This window comes from Accipiter gentilis, chromosome 6, assembly GCF_929443795.1.
Source record: "Accipiter gentilis chromosome 6, bAccGen1.1, whole genome shotgun sequence".
In the NCBI taxonomy this organism is placed as follows: Eukaryota; Metazoa; Chordata; class Aves; order Accipitriformes; family Accipitridae; genus Astur; species Astur gentilis.
Window position 1 is genome coordinate 14,060,650 of NC_064885.1, and position 22,470 is coordinate 14,083,119.

General features: G+C 38.4%; 1 protein-coding gene across 8 annotated transcripts in view; it reads left to right on the plus strand.

Moving 5' to 3' along the window:
* FARP2 (FERM, ARH/RhoGEF and pleckstrin domain protein 2) overlaps positions 1-22,470 on the plus strand; it is an 81,326-nt gene that overhangs the window by 22,280 nt on the left and 36,576 nt on the right. For 7 of the 8 annotated variants that reach the window (XM_049802090.1, XM_049802089.1, XM_049802093.1 and 4 more), the window contains exons 3-11: positions 570-674; positions 2,145-2,187; positions 7,133-7,211; positions 9,104-9,201; positions 11,381-11,495; positions 18,921-19,068; positions 20,454-20,543; positions 21,972-22,135; positions 22,280-22,348. In XM_049802090.1, the coding sequence (XP_049658047.1) occupies positions 570-674; positions 2,145-2,187; positions 7,133-7,211; positions 9,104-9,201; positions 11,381-11,495; positions 18,921-19,068; positions 20,454-20,543; positions 21,972-22,135; positions 22,280-22,348 (911 nt within the window). Of the gene's footprint in view, positions 1-569; positions 675-2,144; positions 2,188-7,132; positions 7,212-9,103; positions 9,202-11,380; positions 11,496-18,920; positions 19,069-20,453; positions 20,544-21,971; positions 22,136-22,279; positions 22,349-22,470 lie in introns of those variants that run through there. The other variant, XM_049802096.1, reaches the window with a different exon arrangement.

Below are 22,470 nucleotides of genomic sequence, written 5' to 3' on the forward strand. Positions count from 1 at the left end.
TTCCTAGGTCAGGGATAAATGCTGGTTGGGCACAAACTGCCCTGTGCCAGCCTTCCTTGGCTGTCTTGGGCCTGCTTAGGGCATCTGCATATGTTTGCAAGTCTTGCTGGTATGCAAGTTGTGCATGGCCCTGTGGTCCCTGGTGTTGGTAAGAGCGAGGAGGTGTGCATGTGAGCAGGATTTTGGCAGCCCCTGCTTCAGTCTGCTGCAGCTCGGGGAGAGCCACACCGTCCAGCTACACAAATAAATGGTGCTGGTTTATTGAAGGAGCTGCAAATAGTTTGCAGCTGATCTAGTCTGGTCTTGTGGCTGACCCTGCTTTGAGCAAGAGGTTGGACATAGATGACCTCCAGTGGTCCCTTCCAGCTTGAGTTCCTCTGGTTCAGTGGAAATTGTTTGTATGGACCTGTGCCTGTATATTGGATGTTTGCATGTTAAAGTGACAAGAATGATGTGGAAAAACTTTTGAGATCTTTTTCTACAGTTTCTAAAGATGCCATAATTTTTTTTTTTAATTTCCTGTAAACTTATGCATATTAATCTCACTGTATTTTTTTTTACTTCCTTAGTCAAAATATTATGGCCAGACATTACTGACAGAAGTTTACAAGCACCTGAATTTGATTGAATCGGACTACTTTGGGATTGAGTTCCAGAACATCCAGTCGTATTGGGTATGTACGTACACTTCCCTGATGAATTTGGTATAATAAAAAGGTTGGGTGAACGAAGTTGCTTGAGTGTCAAAAGTTTCAAAGTCTGCTGGAGTCTCCTGTAGGATTGTCTCTTTGATTCTTGGAATCTGCTTCGCTCACCAGAGCAACAACAACTAATAAAGATGAGGGGAGGAATCACATTCTATTCCTGTAGGATTGTCTCTTTAATTCTTGAAATCTGCTTCGCTCACCAGAGCAACAACTAATAAAGATGAGGGGAGGAATCACAGTCTATTCCTTGTTAAATCTCAAAGAACCTGTAAAGCAGTTAAATAGTTGCTGATGTTTCTGCCTTCAGGGACATAGATAAAATCCTCCTTCTGAAACAGGAAACACCAACTCAAAGTGTAGTCTGTGGAGCACTTATAGAATTGTATTACAATGTGTAATTTTGGTAGTGTTCATATTTTTTTCAGTTAATTCAGTCTTCAGTTAATTTCCCTGAAGGGCCATTATGATAAGAAACCTCAGCAGACATACAGACCTGCAAGTTTTTTAAATCATTGATCTAGATAAATACTGACAGTCTGTGAGTCTCCTAGTTGCTTATCCTGTACCTTGCGAAGAGGACAATGTGGCTTCGAAATGAAAAAATGTTTCCAAAATTGTGTCTTCATTGTTTTTTTCTATTACTTTTTCTAGTTTTAGGACTCACACACAGAAAATATGACTGAGAACATAGAGAATGCTAATAGCACTAATACATGCTGCTCTTGAGCCAAGGAAATACAGTAAAGCTTGTTTAGTTTCCGTTTCTTCTGCAAAGCATCCAAAGTGTTTCTGCACCTAATAAGGTTCTTAACATCCTCAGCACTCTCTCAGAGAAGTAACTAGTAAAGACCAAACATAATTGTCTTGTTACAATTTTTTTGTTTGGAGTCATGGGGAAAAGTTGAACATCCAGAATACTTTGCTTTAGTTTTATGGATACTCCTTTTACAAGAACAACAATAGTCTGTCTTTAAAAATGTGCTTGTCAAAAGACAGAAATTTGTGGGAAATTAATATCGAGTAAAAAAACCTTAAGTAGGTAGGTAAGAGAGATGGGAAAAGCATGAAAGGCAAAAAAAGTTGGACCTTGTCATGTTCTCCAGACCTTCTGTAAATCTGTAGCCTGGCTCCTGTCTATGGTCGTGTGTTTTGGCATGATTTCTGTCTTCTTGGCAGAGATGGTGTGCTTTTGCTGACTTGGCTTTTCTGTCCAGATAAGCTTTAAGCACAGATCAGTGGTTTTTCTATTGATGCATGATAAATGTCAGTACAAATAGATAAGTACACTTTTTTTAAAGCAAAGGAATTGCTGCATTACTGCAGTGAGGAAGAAATGTATACTCATAAATTACTGCTTTATTTGAATTTACTTTTGATGTTTTCATATTGCATTCAAATACAAATGTCAGTTTGTAAATTTTTTTTCTTTAATTTCAGATTTGGCTGGAACCTATGAAACCTGTTATTAAACAAGTACGGAGTAAGTAGTTTTAAAAAAGGAAGTATTCCTTAATTTGCATCTGCTTTATGTGGGTTGCTTTCACAATTATTACTTGATTTACTGGTTATGCTTCCCTGAAAATTGTACTTGGTAGGAGTGATAGTGGTTCCTGTTCGGGCATGCAAACCTGACCTTTTTAATATGTAGTATGGAGTGGGTAGAATGGAAACTTAATGAAGGTATGATTCTTCCTCTGTGATAAATACCTAGATAGATTGGGTCAGCTAGTGTTACGTTTAAGTGAAACATGACATTTGCTATTTCTGAGGTTTTGTAAGTTGTGTTGTCTTACGGTGGAAAATAAAAGGAGTATTCTGGCTTATTGTACCCGTTGCACGGGAGGAGGTAGCATCTGCAGTTGTGAGATCCTGTCTGAGAGCTGATGCACCTTTCAGAAGGGCTACAAAAAGCTGCACTCAGGGCTTGCTGACATGCAGGGAGTTTCAGCGGGGTGCATATTTCCATCTCATTCTCAGAAACAGCTTTGCTAAGAGAGCAGAGGTAGGGATCTCCCACCTGGTGGGGTGGCTGCAGCTTCAGAGTTCCCTTTGCTTCAGTTGTGAAATTTGTTTCTGCTCCTTGGCCAGGAGGATGTTGCAGTAGTGATGCCATGTTTGCTTTATGCTACTCTAAAGTAATATGAAGTGCACTCTAAAGGCTAAAAATAATTGAAGAATACAATATGCTAGTTCTTCTGATGTTGAAAGATTAGATCAAACTTTTTTTCCTTTAGAACAGGGTTAAGCTGTTTGCTTGTTTTCTGTTTCTGATTGTAAAGGCTTTGTGGAAGAGCAAGGATCAGGAGGGTGTGGTGGATTCCTACTCCATTTCAAAATCTTAATTGAATAATGCTGAAAATCAGTGCTGGGGGATAGTTTTTAGTTACTCTTCTGCCTAAAGCTGATTGCCAGAAAATAAAAAAAAAAAAAATCACAAATTCAGGCTAGATTTTTTTGACTTTAAGGTCATGGTTTTAACTTTTACCAACATTGTTTTTTAAGCAGAAGAGCCAAATCAGCTATAAAAGAAGGGTTCCTTAGGAAGAAGCTTATAAAAGAAGGCTTCCTTAGGAAGTCTTTCACTGTCTATTCCCCCTCCTCTCCTCCTCCTCCCCCCCCCCCCCCCCCCCCCGTGTTGGAGTGCCATATTTTTATATACTCCATGCAGTTACACTTGGTTTGTTTTTCCAGTGCTCCTGGCTATAAGGTATTATGTTTTAGTCAAAAGATCTGGTGGACCACAGGTCTGTGGTGCTGCTTAGTTACTCCTTCTACATCCTCTTCTATACCACATAAATTGGGGAAGCTTGGTCTTAGACCATAGACTGATGGCTGTGTTCTTGATGGTACATATATTGTTCTTAGATCATCTAAAACTATGGGGATGTGCTAAAATTTATGGCTGCTCTGCTGCTTGGTGATCTACCACCCATGTTATGTTGCCAGTGAAACTGAAAGATTTCTTTTAAAATTTTTTTAATCTTAATCTGTAGGAGACCCCAGTCAGTTGTCTGGCACATGTTCAAGTTCTGAAATAAATTTTAAATTTGTAAAGTTTTGATAGCTCAGATGAGAGATCTTTTTTTTTCTTTTTTTCTTTTTATGCTAGTTGAATCCCTTCCTGGCATTTTTCTGTTTTTAAAATTGAAATGAGATAGAACTGTAGAAAGCCTTGAAAATGTTTACAGAACGTTAATTGCATGTATAGTAATTTAAGCTGTTCTTTCACTGAATCCAGTAGCTGACAGGAACATCTTCCTAAAACTTCCCTTTGACAGTACAGCTGAATACAAAGCCTTAAGAGGAGAATTAATTTAACTACTTGGTAATGTGGACATTTCAGGAGTAAGGGACTAAGCAAGCTGCCATAACGGAAGGACATTTACTTCTGACCATACAGCTATGCAAGGCTGGCCACATCTGCTGTGGCTTCAGCCTCTATGCTCCCCAGCCATACTGGGGCTGCCCTTCCCTGGTGCCCCTCTGCCTGGGCTCGCTGCAGGCGTGGGTAGCAGCTGGGTGCAGGTGGGCTAGCTGGACAGCGATGCACACAAAGGCAGTCTGCTCCCTTCTGTGTGCCCTTGCTCTCTGTGCGGCTGCTGGGTGTTTCCCAAGGGAAAAGTGAAATTCTGGAAGAATGAGATGTGGTGAGTTTGCTCATGTTGTTAAGAAATGCCTGAACTTGGCATTGATGGATGATCTTTTCCTATATTCTCACTTTAAGAAGTTTTGTTGAGGTTCTTTTTTGTTGTTTTTTTGGGGGGGGTGGTTTAGTTTTTTGGATTTTAATGATTTTGGAGTTAACTTTGTAACTTTTAGTCCAGCAGTAGGGGAATGTTAGATGTTATCGTGGGCTTTAAGGTAATACAGCTCAAACCTGTTAATGTTGATGTTGATTGCTGTGTAGCTGTAGGTGTGCAGTTCTGAGTCTTTGACATGCTGTCTAAAACAAAAGCTCTAGGTTATTAACATTTACTTCAAATTAGTCTTGGCTTATGATCTATTCTGAGATATATAGAACTCTGTGTTGTACGATGAGGACTTTATTTTTTGTTAATTTCAAATGAATGCAGTCAGTTTTAATGCCGAACCACTCCAGAAAGCAAGGAGTTTAGATCCAAATTTTTGCCTTCCTAACAGGTGCACAATATCAGGTTGGCATTTGGATACCTTCTCTGAGGTGTTGCCAGTGTTTTGTACGGTGTTGTGTTCACCATACCCACATGGGTAATTTTTCCCAGCTTCTTTTTTTTGTTCGTTTTTGTTCTAGGTTTTGCTCAGATTTAGCCTCTTGAAATAAATTCTGCATCTTGGTTAAGACTGGGCTAGTGTTTCTTTTCCTAATTAGAATGGGACTTATTCGTAGAGGAAAGGTGAGATTAAAAAAAAACAAAAAGAGGAGAAGTTGTGCTACAGAAGCAAATATGTAGTGTTATGTTTTTAATTTTTAATATTTACTGTCATTTGATGTAAGTGATGCTCAAAACACTGCCAAAATTGCTCCCTCAGCAATACTTTCCAGTTGACTGGCGTGAATAATGTGCAGGTCTGTTCCTAACCTTGTGAAGGTCTTCCAAAGGCTCAGAGTATTTTCAGAAATTTGATGTAAAGTTTTGGTCTTTTTACCAGAATCATTAAAACTGTTTATTTTCCTCATTTGGTACATCTCAAGAACTTTAAAATCCTTAGTATGGTTTTAGTCTCTGCCAAATGTGAGCTTTGTGTATTGTTATAGGGTGTTATTTCCAGCCTCCTTTCATTTCTAGATACTACACTGTAATTAGAATGTGGATTTTATTTTTTTTTGTTTTGTTCACCAAAGCCTTGGTAATTCTGGTATCAGAGGCTGGGAGCTGCTTTTCTGACAGCTGTGATAGTCTGAGAGTTAGTTCTCCCAGTTACTTGGCAGAAAGCAAAGTTTGTTATTCCCCTGTTAGCAAACGAAAGGGTGAGTGAGTGGAGGAACATTTGGCGTATGGGAATCCGGTATTCCAGACAGAAGAAATCAGTGTACTTTGGGGTTGATGGGGTTACATTGGACTTTGTCAAACTTTGAGAGATCTTGGTGTTTAACATAAATTAAAGCAGGCTGGCTTGTGCTTACCAACATGCTCAAACAAATATTTTTTTATATTTTTTTTTGGGCTAAGCTTCCTTTGAAATGGCAGCAGCATGCAGAGTCCTGGGGTGGGTGGGGCTGAAAGGCACCTCTGGAGGTCATGCGTAAGCAGGGCTGGCTTTGAGGTTCAGTCAGGTCATGAAATAAGTGGATATCCTGCCCATAGCACCCAGAGGAGAAGAGTCTAGCAAGAAGAGGGGTTGCAGTTTTTACCTTCCCAGGTCTTCCTCTGCCTTCTATAGGGGGTCCGTCTTTCCTCGGTTTGCCCTGCCTTTCTCTGGCTCAGCACACTCAAGGCAGACTGTCCTTGCTTCTCGTGGGAAGGTGCACACTGGGGACAGGTCTTGGTCTGTCTCAGTTGGGTGTAGATGCTGTCGGTGGAGCATGGGGCTACAGTGGATGAGTGGTGGTCCTCTTGTCCGGGGGATGCTGCAAATGTGAGATGGGTGCTCAGTAGGCTTCTGTAAGCATAGGTTGGCTACTGCCCTGACTGCCTGCAAAATACTCAGCCTTTTCTGCTTTAAGACAGGAAAAAAAGCAGAACGGTGGTGCCCAGTTGTGGCATGGTAAGCAATTGTGGTCCCCTGTAATATTTCTCTGAAAATACTGGTGAAACACGGAAATGTGGGCATCGAGTCAGCTGGTTCAGCAGACTGAGTTGTGATGCTGAAATTGTTAACGCAGTTCAGTTGCAGTTGGATTTTTTTGTTGTAAAATGTTACACAGAGTGTTATGGACTATTTCAAATAGTTACTTAGGATTCTGTTTAGATTTAAATGTTAAATTAGTTTTCTCCCTGTTGTCGAGATTGACAAGAACAGTGTTAAAATTGGGAAGAAACGGGTATTAACGGGCATGCCGGGAGCAGGCTGCAAACGCACTTTTATCTCTGTGGGGAGCCAGCTGGTTCCGGCTTGTGGATTCAGTCCATTGACAACTCTGATGGTGGCAGTTGGTGTTAGGAGAGCCTGTGTGATGTGTCTCCACCCTCTTCCCCTTCTGGGAACCTCTCACTGGGTCATTTGTAATGCTTTTGTATGCAGTCAAGTAGTTGCTTTGGGGTATTATAGCTTTCATGTTGCACAAAACTATTTTTATAGCCTTCAGACTGCAGACTTGCCTTGCCTGCTGTATCTCCGTTGACATGGACAATCTGTACCCCATAGGCCCACTATAGTTAGCTGGCAAGCTGAAAGCTGGCTAGGCTTTGTGTGCGTTGTATTTCTCTGCATGTTGGAAAACATAATGTGCATGTGCTTATGAAGAACAAGGGGGTTTTTTGTGAAATGTCTCATTTTTCTTATAGGACCAAAGACTACAATGCTTCGTCTAGCTGTAAAGTTTTTTCCTCCAGATCCGGGTCAGTTGCAAGAGGAATATACTAGGTAAAGTATTTTTCGATAAATTTGATTTGCATTACCTACTGAAATAAAAGGAATGTCGGAGTAGGAGGGCATTGCATCTGTTTCCAAACAAAACTTATATTGAAGATGAGCAAAAGAGCACTTTTCGTTAGTGTAATGGTTTTAGCAGACATGTGTTGGCAGATGAATGTTATCAGAAAAAATATTTTTCAAAACAGAAAACAGTGCAGGTTACGGCTTGCCAAACATCACAGTGTCAAAAGAGACAAGGTATAGAGGAAATACTAAAATTTATAAACAGTACCTGTATAAAATAATAAGTACATGATTTATCATTTAAACTTCAGAAGACCATGCTTTAAGTATTCTACAACTAGCAAACATGCTTTACTGTTCAAGTTTTTTACCAATGCTCATCATGGGTCACTTCTGCAGATTGCTAACTGATTTTTGGTAAATTAAGCTGACCTATCCACTTGCTAGCACCTGGGAATGTGGTTTTGAAGCCTGTGCCTGTAACAAGGACATTATCCAAGATTTTAGTGTTTAAAGATCTCATTTAGTGCTTTTCCTAGTTTTACTACTATTAATTAGAATTCCTTTGAGAGATCCGCAGAGGTTCCTTATTATCCTTCAGACTTATTTTAGAGCAAACCAGCATGGTAACTGCTGTGATACAATGTGCTTGTCTCTTATAATGATAAATGCTATCTAAATATTTCCTTTGCTCCCCATTTTCTTATGTTAATTGCTGTTTCTGGTAGGAATTTCATTAGGAATACAGCTTTTTGGAGCAGGAACTGTATTTCTGTCTATTTATGGAGTACTTATCATGGAATTCTGGTCTGTGCTTAGAGTGTCTACGTATTTCATAATGCTGTTAATGATACATACACGTTATTGTGAGTCTGTTGAAGAAACCAAGATAGCTCAGTCAGATATGCAGAAAACAGCATACTTTACATAGTCTTTAATACATATCTACAGTACTTAAAAATTTTTTTAAAAAGCACTTTAAAAATGTATACCTTTTATTATCTTTTGGCTCAAGAATGTGATACATAATGTTTTAAAATTCTTTAAAAAAAATTACTGTTCTCTTTCAGGTTGTAATTCAGTAAAGAATATCGATCAGTCTGTCAGTTCAAAGGTTTATAGTAATAAGTTGTTACCTATTTACTGAAGTCCTTATTGCACCTTCTTTCAAGTAAAAAAGAAAGCAGGAAAGACTTGCCAGCATTACGTTCATAATAATGTATTAAAATTGGTTTAGGTTACTAAGTCAGTCCTTATCAGCACACTTTCAAGGCTGCCACGTTTTTCTTCTATTCTTGTATGTTTTGCAGGCAGCTTATCACTTACACAAAACTGTTACACAGAAATCTATTCCTCTTTAACAACTGATTTGGGAAAGACTTCAGTTAAATGAGTGTAGTGGTTTAAGAAAACAAAATTTAATTTCTTACTGTCTTTGTAGGCTGCTAACATTACAGTCCTGGAAAATACAACCACTGAGTAAATAGAGTGCTAGCAGAAACACTCAATTGTTTTTCCTAACAAGATACTAGGATCAGTGATGTTCTCCCATCTTTGTTGTAATAGATAGTCACTTGAACTATTCATTAAGTTTCTTTCCAGCTAAAAACTACAGCTGCTGTTACTTCACAGATCAAACTTGTTAAAAGTGTGGGTTTTCTTCTGCTTCCTTCTTCCTGTGTGTTCAATTATGCTGATAAATTGCACTGGATTAGTCACGGGTTGTTTGGTTTGATTTGACAGTCTGTGGTAGCAAGGCTTCTGTGTTACCTTGTTCTTGGAGAGAGGAAGAATTAGGAGATGCTAGTTTTATAAAGGACTGCTCACTTGTTTTAACATTCTTTGATGTGTCAAGGTGATACTTGTAACTCTCTCAGGTACCTGTTTGCATTGCAAATCAAGAGAGACTTGGCAGAGGAACGACTGACCTGCAGTGACAACACGGCTGCTCTTCTGGTCTCTCACCTTCTGCAGTGTGAGTATCTCAACTGTGGTGACATCGGGTGATGTTGCCATTGCTAACCCAAGTTACAACATACAGAAGCTTTTGATAACGAAAAGCATGTTCCATCTCACGGTATTTCCTTCTGTACATGCAGTAAACCCGTTGATAACACTGGATTATCATCAGGGCTAGCTGTGGTGAGGAACAGCTGGTGCTTATGTATGAGATAACTTTGGCTTTGTGGAGACTGTATGAAACCAAACCCCTTTGCGTATTGTCTGTTTTCCCTGGTCTGCAGAGTCACTAGCACTCCTCATCTTCCAGACAGCTGCTCCCATCTGCCTCTGTGCTTCCTTGGCTTTGTTTCTCAGTTTCCCTGTGGCTGGGGGGAGATAAGTGTATAGACTGGGCTGAAATAAAACTAGAACAAGTTCAACAGTAGGGCTGTCAGCAGCTTTCATCCTTGCTGGGACTGCAAGTGGAAATGGGAAGCAATTGGTTTGGAAGCTCTCCATGTTGCTGCTCGCTTAGTTTGTATGTGCCTAAAGACCTAAAAATGTGGCCTTTAAGATGACTAGGTTGAAAACCTTGAATGGGTTCAGACACCAAATCATCTGGAGCAGCAGCCAAATCATAGAGTGTTTACAAATCTGTAACCTGAGCTGCAGAAATGGGTTTTTGTGCCTCATTGCTGGCTTGAAACAAAAGCTATTGAATGATACTTCTTCATATGTTCACTGCTAAATAGTTATTAGTTATATAATTCTGCATTGTAATATAGTAATACAATTATAATAATATTAGTTATGGTGATTTTATTGGAAAAGCAAATCTATCTTGTGTGTGTGCCATCAGTGAGTGACACAATTAAAATTTCCTCATGATTTTCCAGCAGTGCAGTGTGGAGCTGGTGAGGAAATCTCAGCATCTGGCCTTGCTTAGATTGATTCTACCCTACTAGAAAATTAGAAGTGAGAAAGAGTATGATTATTTTTAACACCAATTTCTTTTAAAAAGTGCCTTTCCATTTTTTTTTTCTTGTTTCATATGCTGGCTTGATTTTAAACAGGATATTGCTGTGTTCTTTTTAAGAACAGCTGCCTTGGATGAGATTATTAATTCATTTAATCCAGTCTCCTTTCTCTGACAGTAGTTGATAGCAGATGCTGTAGAGAAGTCCTCAGAAACGGAGCAAGCATATGGTGATACTTCCTTTGCTGCATCCATCCAGTGATCTTTGCATGTGGCTCTTTTAAGTCAAAGATTGACTCTGCATCTCTTTGTTTGGTTAACCTTGATGAACTTTGTTTCCATGCATTTGTCTAACTTTTGAATTTGCTTATATTTTTGGCATCCTCCCATGAAAATGAGCTTCACAGCTTAGTTTTGGGGAGGTTTGTAGGATAACTTATGTTCTTTTGTCCTTTTAAAAGTTTTGCATTTTAATTTAATATTGTAACTTCATATTTTACCATCAGAAAAAGTAAATAACTTTTTAAAAAACTTAATTACTCAACTTTGTAATTTTTATATACATCTGCTGTATATTCTGCCTGCCTCATACTTTTCTTTTCCAAGCTAAAGACTTCTGGTCTTTTCTGTCTTATCAGATGGAAGCTGTTCTGCACTTTTTGCTTCATGCTTTCTTCTTCTGTAAATCTCTTCCTAAATCTACAGCATCATTTCTGAAAGGTGTGAATATGTGAAGGGGAGACCTAAACTCAAGATGTAGGCGCTGTGGGGGTTAATAGTCACATAACACTTCTTTCTCTTTTTGCTATGTATTTATTTTGGACATTCCTAAAATTAAATTTGCCCTCTTCACAAGTAGGCTTGTCCATAACTATTTTACATATATTTAGAAAAATTAAATTGAAATGTCCTGGTTTGGTGTGAGCTATCTGTAAGGAATAAATGTTTAGACCACCTCGCAGGAATTCTACAAGTCTCACATCTTTGACTGTAAAGAAGTCTAAGTTTTCAAAATTATGTTCAAATACTGCTATAATCCCCAGGAAGTCTGCTTGGGATAAATGTGAGGTTTTTGTAAAATGAAGCTGGATACAAAGCATAATGCACAAATTTGAAGCACTTAAAGGAAAATACATTCTGGCTAAAGGGTCTCTGAAGTTCTTACCAAGTATTTTCTGCCATTGTTCCTTTTGCATTGTTTCTTCTTATTCTAACATTGTTTTGTTTTCTGTAATAGCCGAAATAGGGGATTTTGATGAATCAGAGGATCGAGAACACCTTAAAACAAACCAGTATTTGCCAAACCAGGAAAGAATTGAAGCAAAGATTCTGGAGTTCCACAGGAAGCATGTGTAAGTGAGGATTAATGTATACTGCTAATGTATACTCCTGGGGAGCAGGTGAACTCTCATGGTGGAGGTTGAGCATGCTGTGCGATAAGATGATATAAGTTGTATAAGTTAAACACCATTTGCATCTAGCAAGAAAAGTTGGATGTAGCAATAGTTACATAGTAAGGAGAGAGTTGTTGGGTAGTAGTTTTTCTCAAGGGATTTTCTTCAGTGCACCTCTAATAACATACCAAAGAAAGCTATCGTGAGCTTGTAATAATGGTTTTAGGCAAAATCATTCTTCAGAATTTCCAGTCTACAAAGTTTATGTTCAGCTTGCTATCAAATGCATAGGTCTTGTTTTTATTTAAATAATTAGAAATCAATTGCATTGTACTCATTCTGAACTCATTAAGCATAAAGGAGATGGAGAAGGATGGAGGGAGTGGAGGAGAAATAACTTTCATCAGAATTTATTTAATCTCACAGCTGGAGTATTTTTGAAATAAGTAAAGTTTATTAGGGACAAAGAAACTATTTGCCACAAATATAAAATTAATTCCAACATGCAGTCAGGAACTGCAGAAACAAGTGCTTTGTTATTTGAAATGCCCACTACTCCCACCGTGTGCATTCAGTATACAGGAAGATTGTGTGTTTTACGGTCTAATCTGGCTCGTCTTAAAATGTGAAGATCTGCTTGGTATGCGCAGTATAAAATATTTTGATAAGGAAGAAGATTTGGAGCAGACAGTCAACATGGTGCTTATGAAAGAGAAGTCAGCCTACAGGGAGGATCTGTTGTGACCAAAATACTACGGGGAAGATCAGGGTTTGCATTGCATGATCTGTATTTGCCACAGCTTTGTTCGTGTAGGCTTTTAAACACACAATGTTGATATTGCTGAGAAATTCCAGACCATTACCTGCCATAATGGTCCTAATCTTGCTAGTGCAGTTCTCAGAGCTGACAGGTTAAATCAAGATGAGGTGTTTGATAAAATGGTGATAGAGGTAGACCCATAGGTCTTTCTTTTCTATAATTTTTGAGACCTTGCATATTAGGATTTAGCAATTTGAAGTGCTTTTATTTGTTGTGAATATCCACACCACAGTTCATTGTGCATGGTTATGCGTTATAATCCAAATACTATATTAGAAATTTAAATTTTCCTTTTGCTTTGTGGGTCAACTTGGGGATTATTGTCGACTGACTTTCTTTTCAGACAGAACAAGGAGATTTTTCAGGGCAGTGTCTGTGTTTAAGGCTAAGACACATCCTGTATTATTAGAAAATCGGTTCCTGAGAATTTCAGTATTTAACTATTTGCTTTTTACGGTGACTCATTTTCAGTTGTACTGAAATTAGTGGTACTGATGGAACTTCAGCTTTGTTGATTCTTGATGAAATCAGGGGTTTGTTACTTTTTTACTGCTTTTGAACCTTTGAGGTGCATGTGGAAACGACGAAGAAACGAACTAAACATTGTTTTGAAGCAATTTGAAGTAATTTCGAAGTAAATTAAAATGTATGCTAGGATTCTTCACCTTGGGAGAAGGTAACTGGGTGAGGGAAACCATTAATTGCACAGAAATATTTCATTATTTTTCTCATGTCAAAAGAAAAGTGCTGAAACAATTAGGCAGTACTTCAAAGCAAATTAAAAGAAACAGAGGAACATCCTTTTCATACAACTCGTAACAACATTGTGAAACTTACTGTTGCAAGATGCTGTGGACTCTAAAGCTACAAATGGCTTACTGAAAGGGTTTTATGACATCATGCAGTATAGGCTGATGGCTTTCAAATTTGAGATTAAATGTGTGATTTTGTAGTTCTGGGATAAGTACATCCAGACCATGCACAGAACAGCCCTTTGTTAATCATGTGCCTGGATCCGACTGGGTTGCTTCTGATGTTTTCTTGGTTTACTTTTCTTGATGGAAAGGTCATGACTGTCTTCTGAGTGAGTCAGGGACTGGTAATTTTATTAATTGGGTTTGAGCTTTTTTCAGACAAGTTAACTTCTAATCATTCTTTACAGTAAGGAAAGTTTGTATTCTTGCTTGTCAGGGAGAAGTCAGAGGAAGGTTAATAAGAAAGATTCCTTGCTTCATAAGTGTACTTTTCATTAGTTTAATGAGAATTGCATCTAATACAGCCATATTATTAAAAGCATTGCAAATCTTATTTAGAAGTTTATGCTCAAACCATGGTAAGATTAAGAGCTGAGGTGTGTGGTTAGGAAAGGTTCCAATGGAAGGCTAGCGATACCTGAGTACCCTGCATTTGTGTTTTAAATCCCTATGTGCCTTTGGAAAAATTTTTGTTAGAGATGTAATTTTGGAAGCACTGCAATCCTAAAAATAGCTGTGACTTCCTTACATGTCTCTTCTCTCTTCCCTTACCCAGGGAGTATTGGCCACCCTTTTCCATTTTTAGTCGGAGTTGTGAAGGTCCCATGTTTTCTCAGAGTTTAGACAAATTTTTCCTCATTTCTGTTCCAAGGAGCAAGCAGGAGCATGAGCCTTGGGCGTTCGTCTCCTTCCTAGCGATGTGCAGTGTGGTTAAATGGACAAAATGCTTCTCTCTTTCATCATCCTTGTGTGTCATATTTTTATTTTTGTGTTTTATTTTCATTTTTTATTTCCTTCAGTTCCCCACTTACCTGTAGCAGACTGATGTTTTCTTCCACTGATGATTGCTTTTGACAGAGACCTCTCATATAAACAGAGCCTCCAGGAAAAGAAGCCCATTTCTGGCAGGATGGCTCATCTCCAGATTGCTACTGCATCATCTTCTTCCTGCCTCAGTTTTCCTTCTTTACAGTCCTTGCTTTGCCTTGAATACACTTACTCATACACCAGTTTACAGGGGGTTTCTCTGTCGCATCAAGCTGGGAGCATCGATTTACCTTTCTCGGGCTGGAGTTGCAGCAGGACGCCTTCTGGTGCCATACATGAGTTGGGGGAGCAGGAGGATGTGTATGCCTTTGCAGAGGGTGCTCAGTCTCTTTGGATGACACTGTGGAGTGTCTCTTCACATCAGAAAGTTGCGGTTTGATTTTTTTTTTTAATTGCTTCACTGTAGCTATTAGAAGTGGTAGAACATAAAGCCGAATAAAACAGAATCTGTGTATTTAATCCATTCTGTATCAAAAGAGAAAATATTTTGAGAATGTTGTATTCAGAAAGATGGGAATTGAAAGCTTATTTTCTATGAAATATCCTTTATTTTTTTCTTTCACTTTTACAAATATTTTCTTTTACTTTCACAAATATAGAAATATTGTTTTTATATTTAACTTTGCAAATGTAGTAACAGTAAACAGGATGAGTTATATTTTTGGTATAGCACATTACTTAGTTGCTTCAGCAAAAGCCTGAATTAACTTTACTTATTTTATTTCTATAGTTTATTAAAAAAACCCCACCTTTATATTTTGAAGATGGTGTATTTGTGGTGGTGCAGTTAAATCCTAGCACCCCAGACACTCAAAATGCAACGTTTACTGCCTTCCTGCAAGTAGTGCGAGTAGAATACTTGCTGCAGGGTGAGTGTAGTCCAGAATTAAACATAACATAATTTGCTTGCCTTCAGATGGCTGTGGTTCTTTTGTTTGTGTGTACATACATAAACCAGGAAAGAAATAGAAGATTTGATACATTTATAGTGACATTTACTGTTATCCCTCATGTCTTTTCACAACTTGTTAGCCTAGTTGTCCATTATTTAAATTCTTTAAATTGTTTGTAAATTGGAAGAACTGTAACGTTAGGTTGCTATGTAGTCTAAACAATTTCTACACATGCAGCATTTTGACACTTCATCTTTAAAATTCTATATTAATCACTGGTTTTAAATGCTCTGTAAATCGCCTGACATTTAACAGCATTTATTTTGAATCGATCACCCTGATTGCCATGTGAATATTGTAACACACCACCAATATTTGTCTAGATGGTTGTATGAAAGGAACCTTTACACTAAAACCTGTTGCATTGACAGCAGTTTTTGCTGGAAAATACTTGTAATAGATAGTCTGTTGTCCATTGACCTGGGGAAGATTAAGTAGATTTATCTGCTTAATGGATGAACAAAATTAGACCAGATTGTTTTCAGGCTGGTCTGTGCAGCTTAGTCTGCAGCAAACAGCTGAGGGTAATTACTCTGAAACTGCTTCTCATTTGTAACTGTTTGTGGTGCAGCGTGAGCTGCCCAGCATCGCTCCCGGCTTTCCCCACTCAAAGCTCTTCCTTCTTTGGTAGGTACAGGCAGGTTGTGTGCATGAGAACACTCTTAAAATTGTTTTGGGTTTTTTTGTTTATTCTCTCTGTGATGTGCTATGCTTTGGATCATATCTAATGGAACATAACTGTCAGTGGTTCTGCATCAGTTTTACTGGACTGTTTATGAAGAATTTTTAGTACTACATAGCTCCAATTTTCTAGTTGCCATTTTAAACAAATATTTGTTTCCTTTCCCTTCCAACCCCCTTTCCCAACCTCCAGCAACCTTAGCATCCTCAGCATCCTCTTTAAAAGACAAAGCACCACTTTCATTCTTAAATGTCGCTGTATTCAGAAGAATTATAGCAGGAATTAGTGTGGGTGGGAGTTACACGCAGTGCTCTTGGAGTGTAACTCAGGAAGCTGTGGCCAAAATTAATATTTATGATCTATCTCTTTTGTCTTGTATATGTTTAATAAACAGGAGCCGTGGTACTTCAGCTATTTTGATGCAGTTAAGGAATCTATGGAAGAAATGCTAGTAACACTTAACGCCAGTATAACAACACTTGTTCCAGCATTACTCATTTCAGTAAGGGGAAGAGAAATCTTTTTTCCAGAGTAAGCTCTTAGACATAACTAGTACATGTGGTGTTAACACTGGTAGAAGTGTAACTGCAAGACTTTTTATGTAGTTTGGCATTTCTTTTTCCATTTGAAATCAGATTTTTCTTCCTCTGTGTGTGTTCTTTACAGTACCTTTATACATACGTGGTCATGTAATACTGACTTTTGCATAAGGTTGAAATATGGATCGAACTTGTAAAGTTAGGAACTTCACTGAATCCCTGCTTTCTCCAGTTGGCAAGAAAGTTTTTGGGTTTCCTGTTGTAGTGTTTTAGATTTTTTTTTTTTCCTTCCAGAATGAATAAGGCAATAGAAAACTGTTGAAATCCTATCGTCAAATGTATGTGCATTCAGGCTTACTTTCTCAGTGCATTTTTGTGTTATGTGTGTGTTTAGTCTAAGGACCATTTTACTAAGAATCAAAGAACCATTGTTTCTTCTGACAACTTCCATTTTTAAAATGTTAGCATACTATATAAGTTTCATAATTGCATTCTGAATTTTAGAGACAGTTCCTACATGCAGTTAATACGTATTGTCATCATCCTTGTTTCTGATAAATTCAAATGTAATAATCATTTACTTTAATAGTCTCTTTAAAAGAAATGTATATGGAGCAAAAAAGCTGTTTAATCTAAAACAGGACTATGGGCAGGTAGAAGGAGGTATTTTTAAGGAGCATACCTAGAAAGGCAAGTTAGGGTAGCAGGAGAATTTATTTAGGACCAATGTTGTGGTTGGCACTACATAGTACACAAAAATAGGTCATGCTACAAATAGTTTATCATCTGTTTTAATGAAATGAAGTACAGTTTTATGGGAAGGAAGGCCATTTCTTGGAAAAGAGGATTTTTAAAATTTCTCTTTGACTGTGTGTGCAGGAATCTAATCTGATTTCAGCACTAGTTGGTGTAAATAGAATAATAATTTTTATCCCCTGTGTGTCTTCCTTGTACATTTACATTTATCCTAGCGAACTTGCACATTGCAAGAACAATTCCATCAGTGCACTAGTGTAGGTGACTTGTGTGGCACTTGCTTGGAAGTAATGTAATATTTATTATTTTTAATAATTTTCAGCAGGGATGCAGGGGTCATTTTATACAGCTGTGGCTGAAGCAGCCTCACTGGTCCCAGTGCCCCGGGCAGGTCCTGTGCTGCTTGTGTTTCCATGAAGTGAGCACAGGAGAGGGGTCTCCTGCCTTAGCTAGTTCTCTTGGACTGTATTTATGCCTAAATTGGGTGGTAGTGTTGCCTGGCAGTATGTTTTTAATTCAGAGACTACCTTAGGTAGTATTACAAACACAGGCTTGTGTTTGTAATAAGGACTTTTTTACTTTGCAGTGTAATTGGGGCACATTCAGAAGCAAGAACTTGTCATTTCCATGGCAGCGTTTGCTTGTTCTTGGAGTATCCTAAACTGCCTGTCAGGACCCCTGAACTGATAGAGACAGTTTTGACTTGTAGGGAAAAGGTCTCATCAATACAAGTACCAGTGCTTCACTAGATCATTTCAAGGCTTGCGAAAGTATATATTTCAGGGTCATCCATATTTTGGGGTCTTGGCCCTTGCATGTTTTTGGTGGCATGAGTGCTCTGCACTCCTTTCTGGGTCCTGGCCAAGAGATGTTTCAGGCACTGCATCTCTCCTACTCTGTGGCTGCTGGCTCTTCTCTGCCCTGCCTCTGGTGATGAGTCTGAATGCATGGTCCATGGCCACCCCTCCTGTTCCCGAGAGCCAGCTGAAAAATGCACTTTAATCCAGTAAACTCCCCCTCGTGGAGAATAATGGTGGGGAGGGGGAAGGAGAATTAAAAAAAAAAGAAGATACAGGACTGTTTTGTCATGCAGGAAAACAGAATGTCAGTTGTTTTGCTTCAGCAAACTTGCGGAGAAGTAAATTAAGGCGGAATCTGTGACTGGTGCATGCTAGAGCCTGTAATAGTCTGTATTGCTTGTTTGGACTTTGTGCACACTCAAAAAGGAGGTGCTTCATGTGTGTACATTGTCCTTCTGTTTTCAAAGTCATTTCAACAACAGATGATACTTCATTTTTAAAATCCTTCTCAGGATTCCTTGGCAAGGAGGAAATCATACAGCCAAAGACTGGGGGAATGCATTGCACCTGATAGTACTAGTGTAATAATTCTGATGTAGTCCTGAAACCCTGTCTGAAGTGGGTCGTTCTATTACAGTATTTGCTTTGTTTCTGGCTGTGCAGCTCTTTCATCTCTCACTTTATAGCTGGTTAATGTTAACTTGTATACAAGCAAGCAGGAGAAGGAGCATTGTGGATTGAATTCGGATATGTTCAGCTTTATTGTTTCTAAACTGAAAAGGCTCTGAACTAGTTAGCATTTGTTTCAGTGCCTCTATGGGATGCATTTTAGGTTGGTCATCTGCCGTTGCATATTGCTCCTATTACAAAAGTTTCAGTGTAATGCTTAACTTGGAGTGAAACTGCCTAACTAGATGAGATAGAAAATTCTCATTTAGTGCCAGAGTTGACTTAAGTGCATTAGCCATGTTGGCAATATTGTAGAACCAGGTTGTTCTTAAAGCTTTATTTATTTTTCTTCCTCATGATAGGGGTCAAACTCCTGCTGAATCAGACTTCCAAGTGCTTGAAATTGCTCGGAAACTGGAGATGTATGGCATCAGATTTCACCTTGCATCTGACCGTGAGGGCACCAAAATTAATCTAGCTGTTTCACACATGGGTGTGCTGGTATTCCAGGTAAGGTGGGGAGGGCGGACTGGGTATGTGTGTCTGTCTTTCCATTAGTGTGTCTTGGGAGTAAGTCTCTCATTTTAACTTTAGGTGGATCTGATGATTTTAAAATTTAGCACATTTTTATGGTCAAGGGAGTTTCATTTAACCCCCAAAATATTGTTTCATGCAGTTTGTCCTTGTTGGTGCAGAGAGAAGAGCATCAAAACCAACAGTGACAGCCAAGTAGAAGGGTTTTTGTTGTCTGTTTGAAAGTTATGTATGTGTTCAGAGAAAACCATCAAGTAGTTTGGTACAGCCCTGGAAGAGGTCTGTAATCCTGGAATTTTGGTTCAGTTTCCCTTGTTTTAATGTTACAGTGTACTTTTGCTGGGATAACATTGCTCTTGGTGTATAGAAGTGCTGTTTCATTGAAGTAATTGGAAAAATTAGAATTACTTTTAGAATTAGAATGACTTTTGTTGTATTAAATAAGCGACTTGATGATCAGAGTTCTGTTTATGAAAGCAATCATACTATTTTCCTCCCCCCAAAACACACAGCCAGCCAACCTACTGAAATATTTCCATTTGGGTACTTGCTTTCTGTTCATTTTGTGTCTTACCTGTTCTTTCGTTACTGCGGGGCAGCTTCTCTTTGGAGGTGCATCAACCACTGCAGTTCTGCAATTCCTCTTGATCCTCCTCAGTGGTCTCTCAGCCGCTGAGGTTTCCATCATTTCAGCTCATTTGGGTCTTTCTCTTGAAGTACCATTTTTTGTCTCCCTTTGCTCAGAGAGGGTGACAGGAGAATTGCTGTGGTAGTAAGTGCTGATGGGGTCCTTCCCTGGTGCTTTGGGAGTCAGTGGTATGGGGAGGGGAGGTGTGGTGTGGGGCAGCAGGGTGAAGTGAAGGTAGAGCCTGGTTTTAGCCAAATAAGCAGGCTTGTGAGCGAGAGAGCTTGGCAGGATTCCTCATGCACGTGGCAAGTACTCTTCAGTATATTGTACTGCCAAATTAGAAAAATTGACTTGGAGGAGTGTGTCTAGAGTTCTGTCTGGAGGAAAAGGAAAGCATTGAAATAAAATGAAACCCTCATCTTGTTCATACCATAAAGTATCCTGAATGTTGATGGGGTTGAAGCATTCCTTTCCTATCTGGTTTTCTAGGTTTTCATTCAGTTTTCTAGTGTCTTTGCAGGACAGACAGACATCGCGCACTTGTAGCTATCCCTGTACTGAAAGATAAAATTGTTTAAGGGAATATTGTCACCAGAAATAAAAATCCAACAGAATGGGTTCGGGCGTGGTATGTGTGCACACACACATGTCTATATGCCTGCAACAGAATTTTGTTTGCTGCTCTTACTTCTGAAACTTCTTCCAACTTTTAACTGTTACCATTTTAATTCAGGGTAATACGAAAATCAATACCTTCAACTGGTCAAAGGTCCGTAAACTAAGCTTCAAGAGGAAAAGATTCCTTATTAAACTCCACCCAGAGGTCTGTGTAAGTTTTACTGTAATAATAGGCTGGTCAGTGTTGAAAAAAATACATATACTTAATTTTATTATGGAAAATTCTAGAGTTTGTAATTTTATAAAATGACTTCAGTGGGGTAGGCCTGACTTCATCATTCAAGTAAAAATCTTTCCTTTCTCACCTCATGTCCATCATCTTAGATTTTTAGGTTTCATGTGTCAGCCTCAGCTTATCCTTGACATAAGGATACACATGTGTAAATGTACGATAGGAAAAAAAAAACCCCAAACCCAAGTATTTGGTGCATCCTGTCTGAGTACTTTAACTCTGAAAAAGTTACATTTAATATTTCCCTTGGATATAAGTGGAGGTTAACACTCTCATGAGCTCTCTGATCCATTATTGTCTAAAATGAACTAAGGTAACTTAGTAATTGAAAAAAACCCAAAAACTTAGTAATTGAAATAGTAAATCTCTGTTGTTTAGGTAAAAGTGTGTTAGAAAGTGCTTTTTGGCTGTAGCTCCTTAAAAGAGCAATGTAGTGCACTGCTGATACAAACAGTGATTGCTTTATATGACTGTTTCCTCCAGCTACTTGTTGAATATGTCCTGCTTGAATGAGAAATCTGGTAGAGAGTCCCTTGATTCAAGTATGAATAACCTGATATACCTCAGGAAAGAATAGATGGCTGAGATTATATTGTTGGAGCTTAATTTTAAGGACTGTGTGATTACTCTTGCTACAGCCTTATCTTTTCTGTATGTCTATATAGCAGAAGTGTTATTTTTCGTGCTTGGCTGATTTACAGTTGATGTTTTTGATTGCAAATGTCATCAAAGTTGTCATTGCTTCCACACTGGATGACTAGATTACGTTCAACATACACTTGTATTAAAATGGGGGGGGGGCGGGGGGGAATGTTTGGGCATGCTATAGTTATGTGTATCAAGGAAAGCTGAAGCAGGACACACTGTCTGCATGCATAGTAATGTGTCTCACAAAGACACCCTCAGACATTTCATGTGACAACTACTCTGATATACACAATTTTTTCCAGTCTTCTCTAAATCTCAGGAAGTAAGACAAGCATCAGAACTTCTAAGGAAAAAGTATTTTAAAATCTCTACTATTTCACTTAAATATTTTAATTTCTTTCAAATTCCTAACTTTATGATCCATATTTCTTAAGGTCGATTATATTGAGCACGTTTCTAAAGTCAAGTGCATTTTAAACACTTTTACAGTTTCAAGGTAAACAAATATTTTTGAAAGCTATTAAATAACTTAAACTGCATCCAGAATCACTTCTGTTGCTTTAAGGCATATGAGAAGTGACTTAGCAAAATACTGCATCTCACTGGAGTTCAGCCTTTTTGTTGGCACCTGTTTGTACTTTCCTTTTCTCCTCCATTGCCATTAGCTATTTAGCTTTTGTGTTTTGTTCTCAGGGCCCGTATCAAGATACATTGGAGTTTCTTTTGGGAAGTAGGGATGAGTGTAAAAACTTCTGGAAAATCTGTGTTGAATATCACACATTCTTTAGGCTCTTTGATCAGCCAAAGCCAAAGGCTAAAGCAGTGTTCTTCACCAGAGGGTCATCATTCAGATACAGGTAGGGAGAAACAACAGATTTATTAAAGCTGAATTCCTTATATCTTAGAAAATGAGATCAAAAGGAAAAAGTATTCTAAAGCCATTCCATGTATAATTCTCATCCACTACATTTCATAATGTTTGTACTTTTGTGCTTTCACAGTGGACGAACACAGAAGCAACTAGTGGATTATATTAAGGACAGTGGGATGAAGAAAACCCCATATGAAAGGTAAATAGTTTTGTAAAGTGAAATGTAGTTGAGACTTTCACAGTGCCCTTATTTCCTAAATTTCAGTCTTTCTAAATGATGCTTGGAGGCATGGTAATTTGCTGACTTTGTAGTTACTAAGG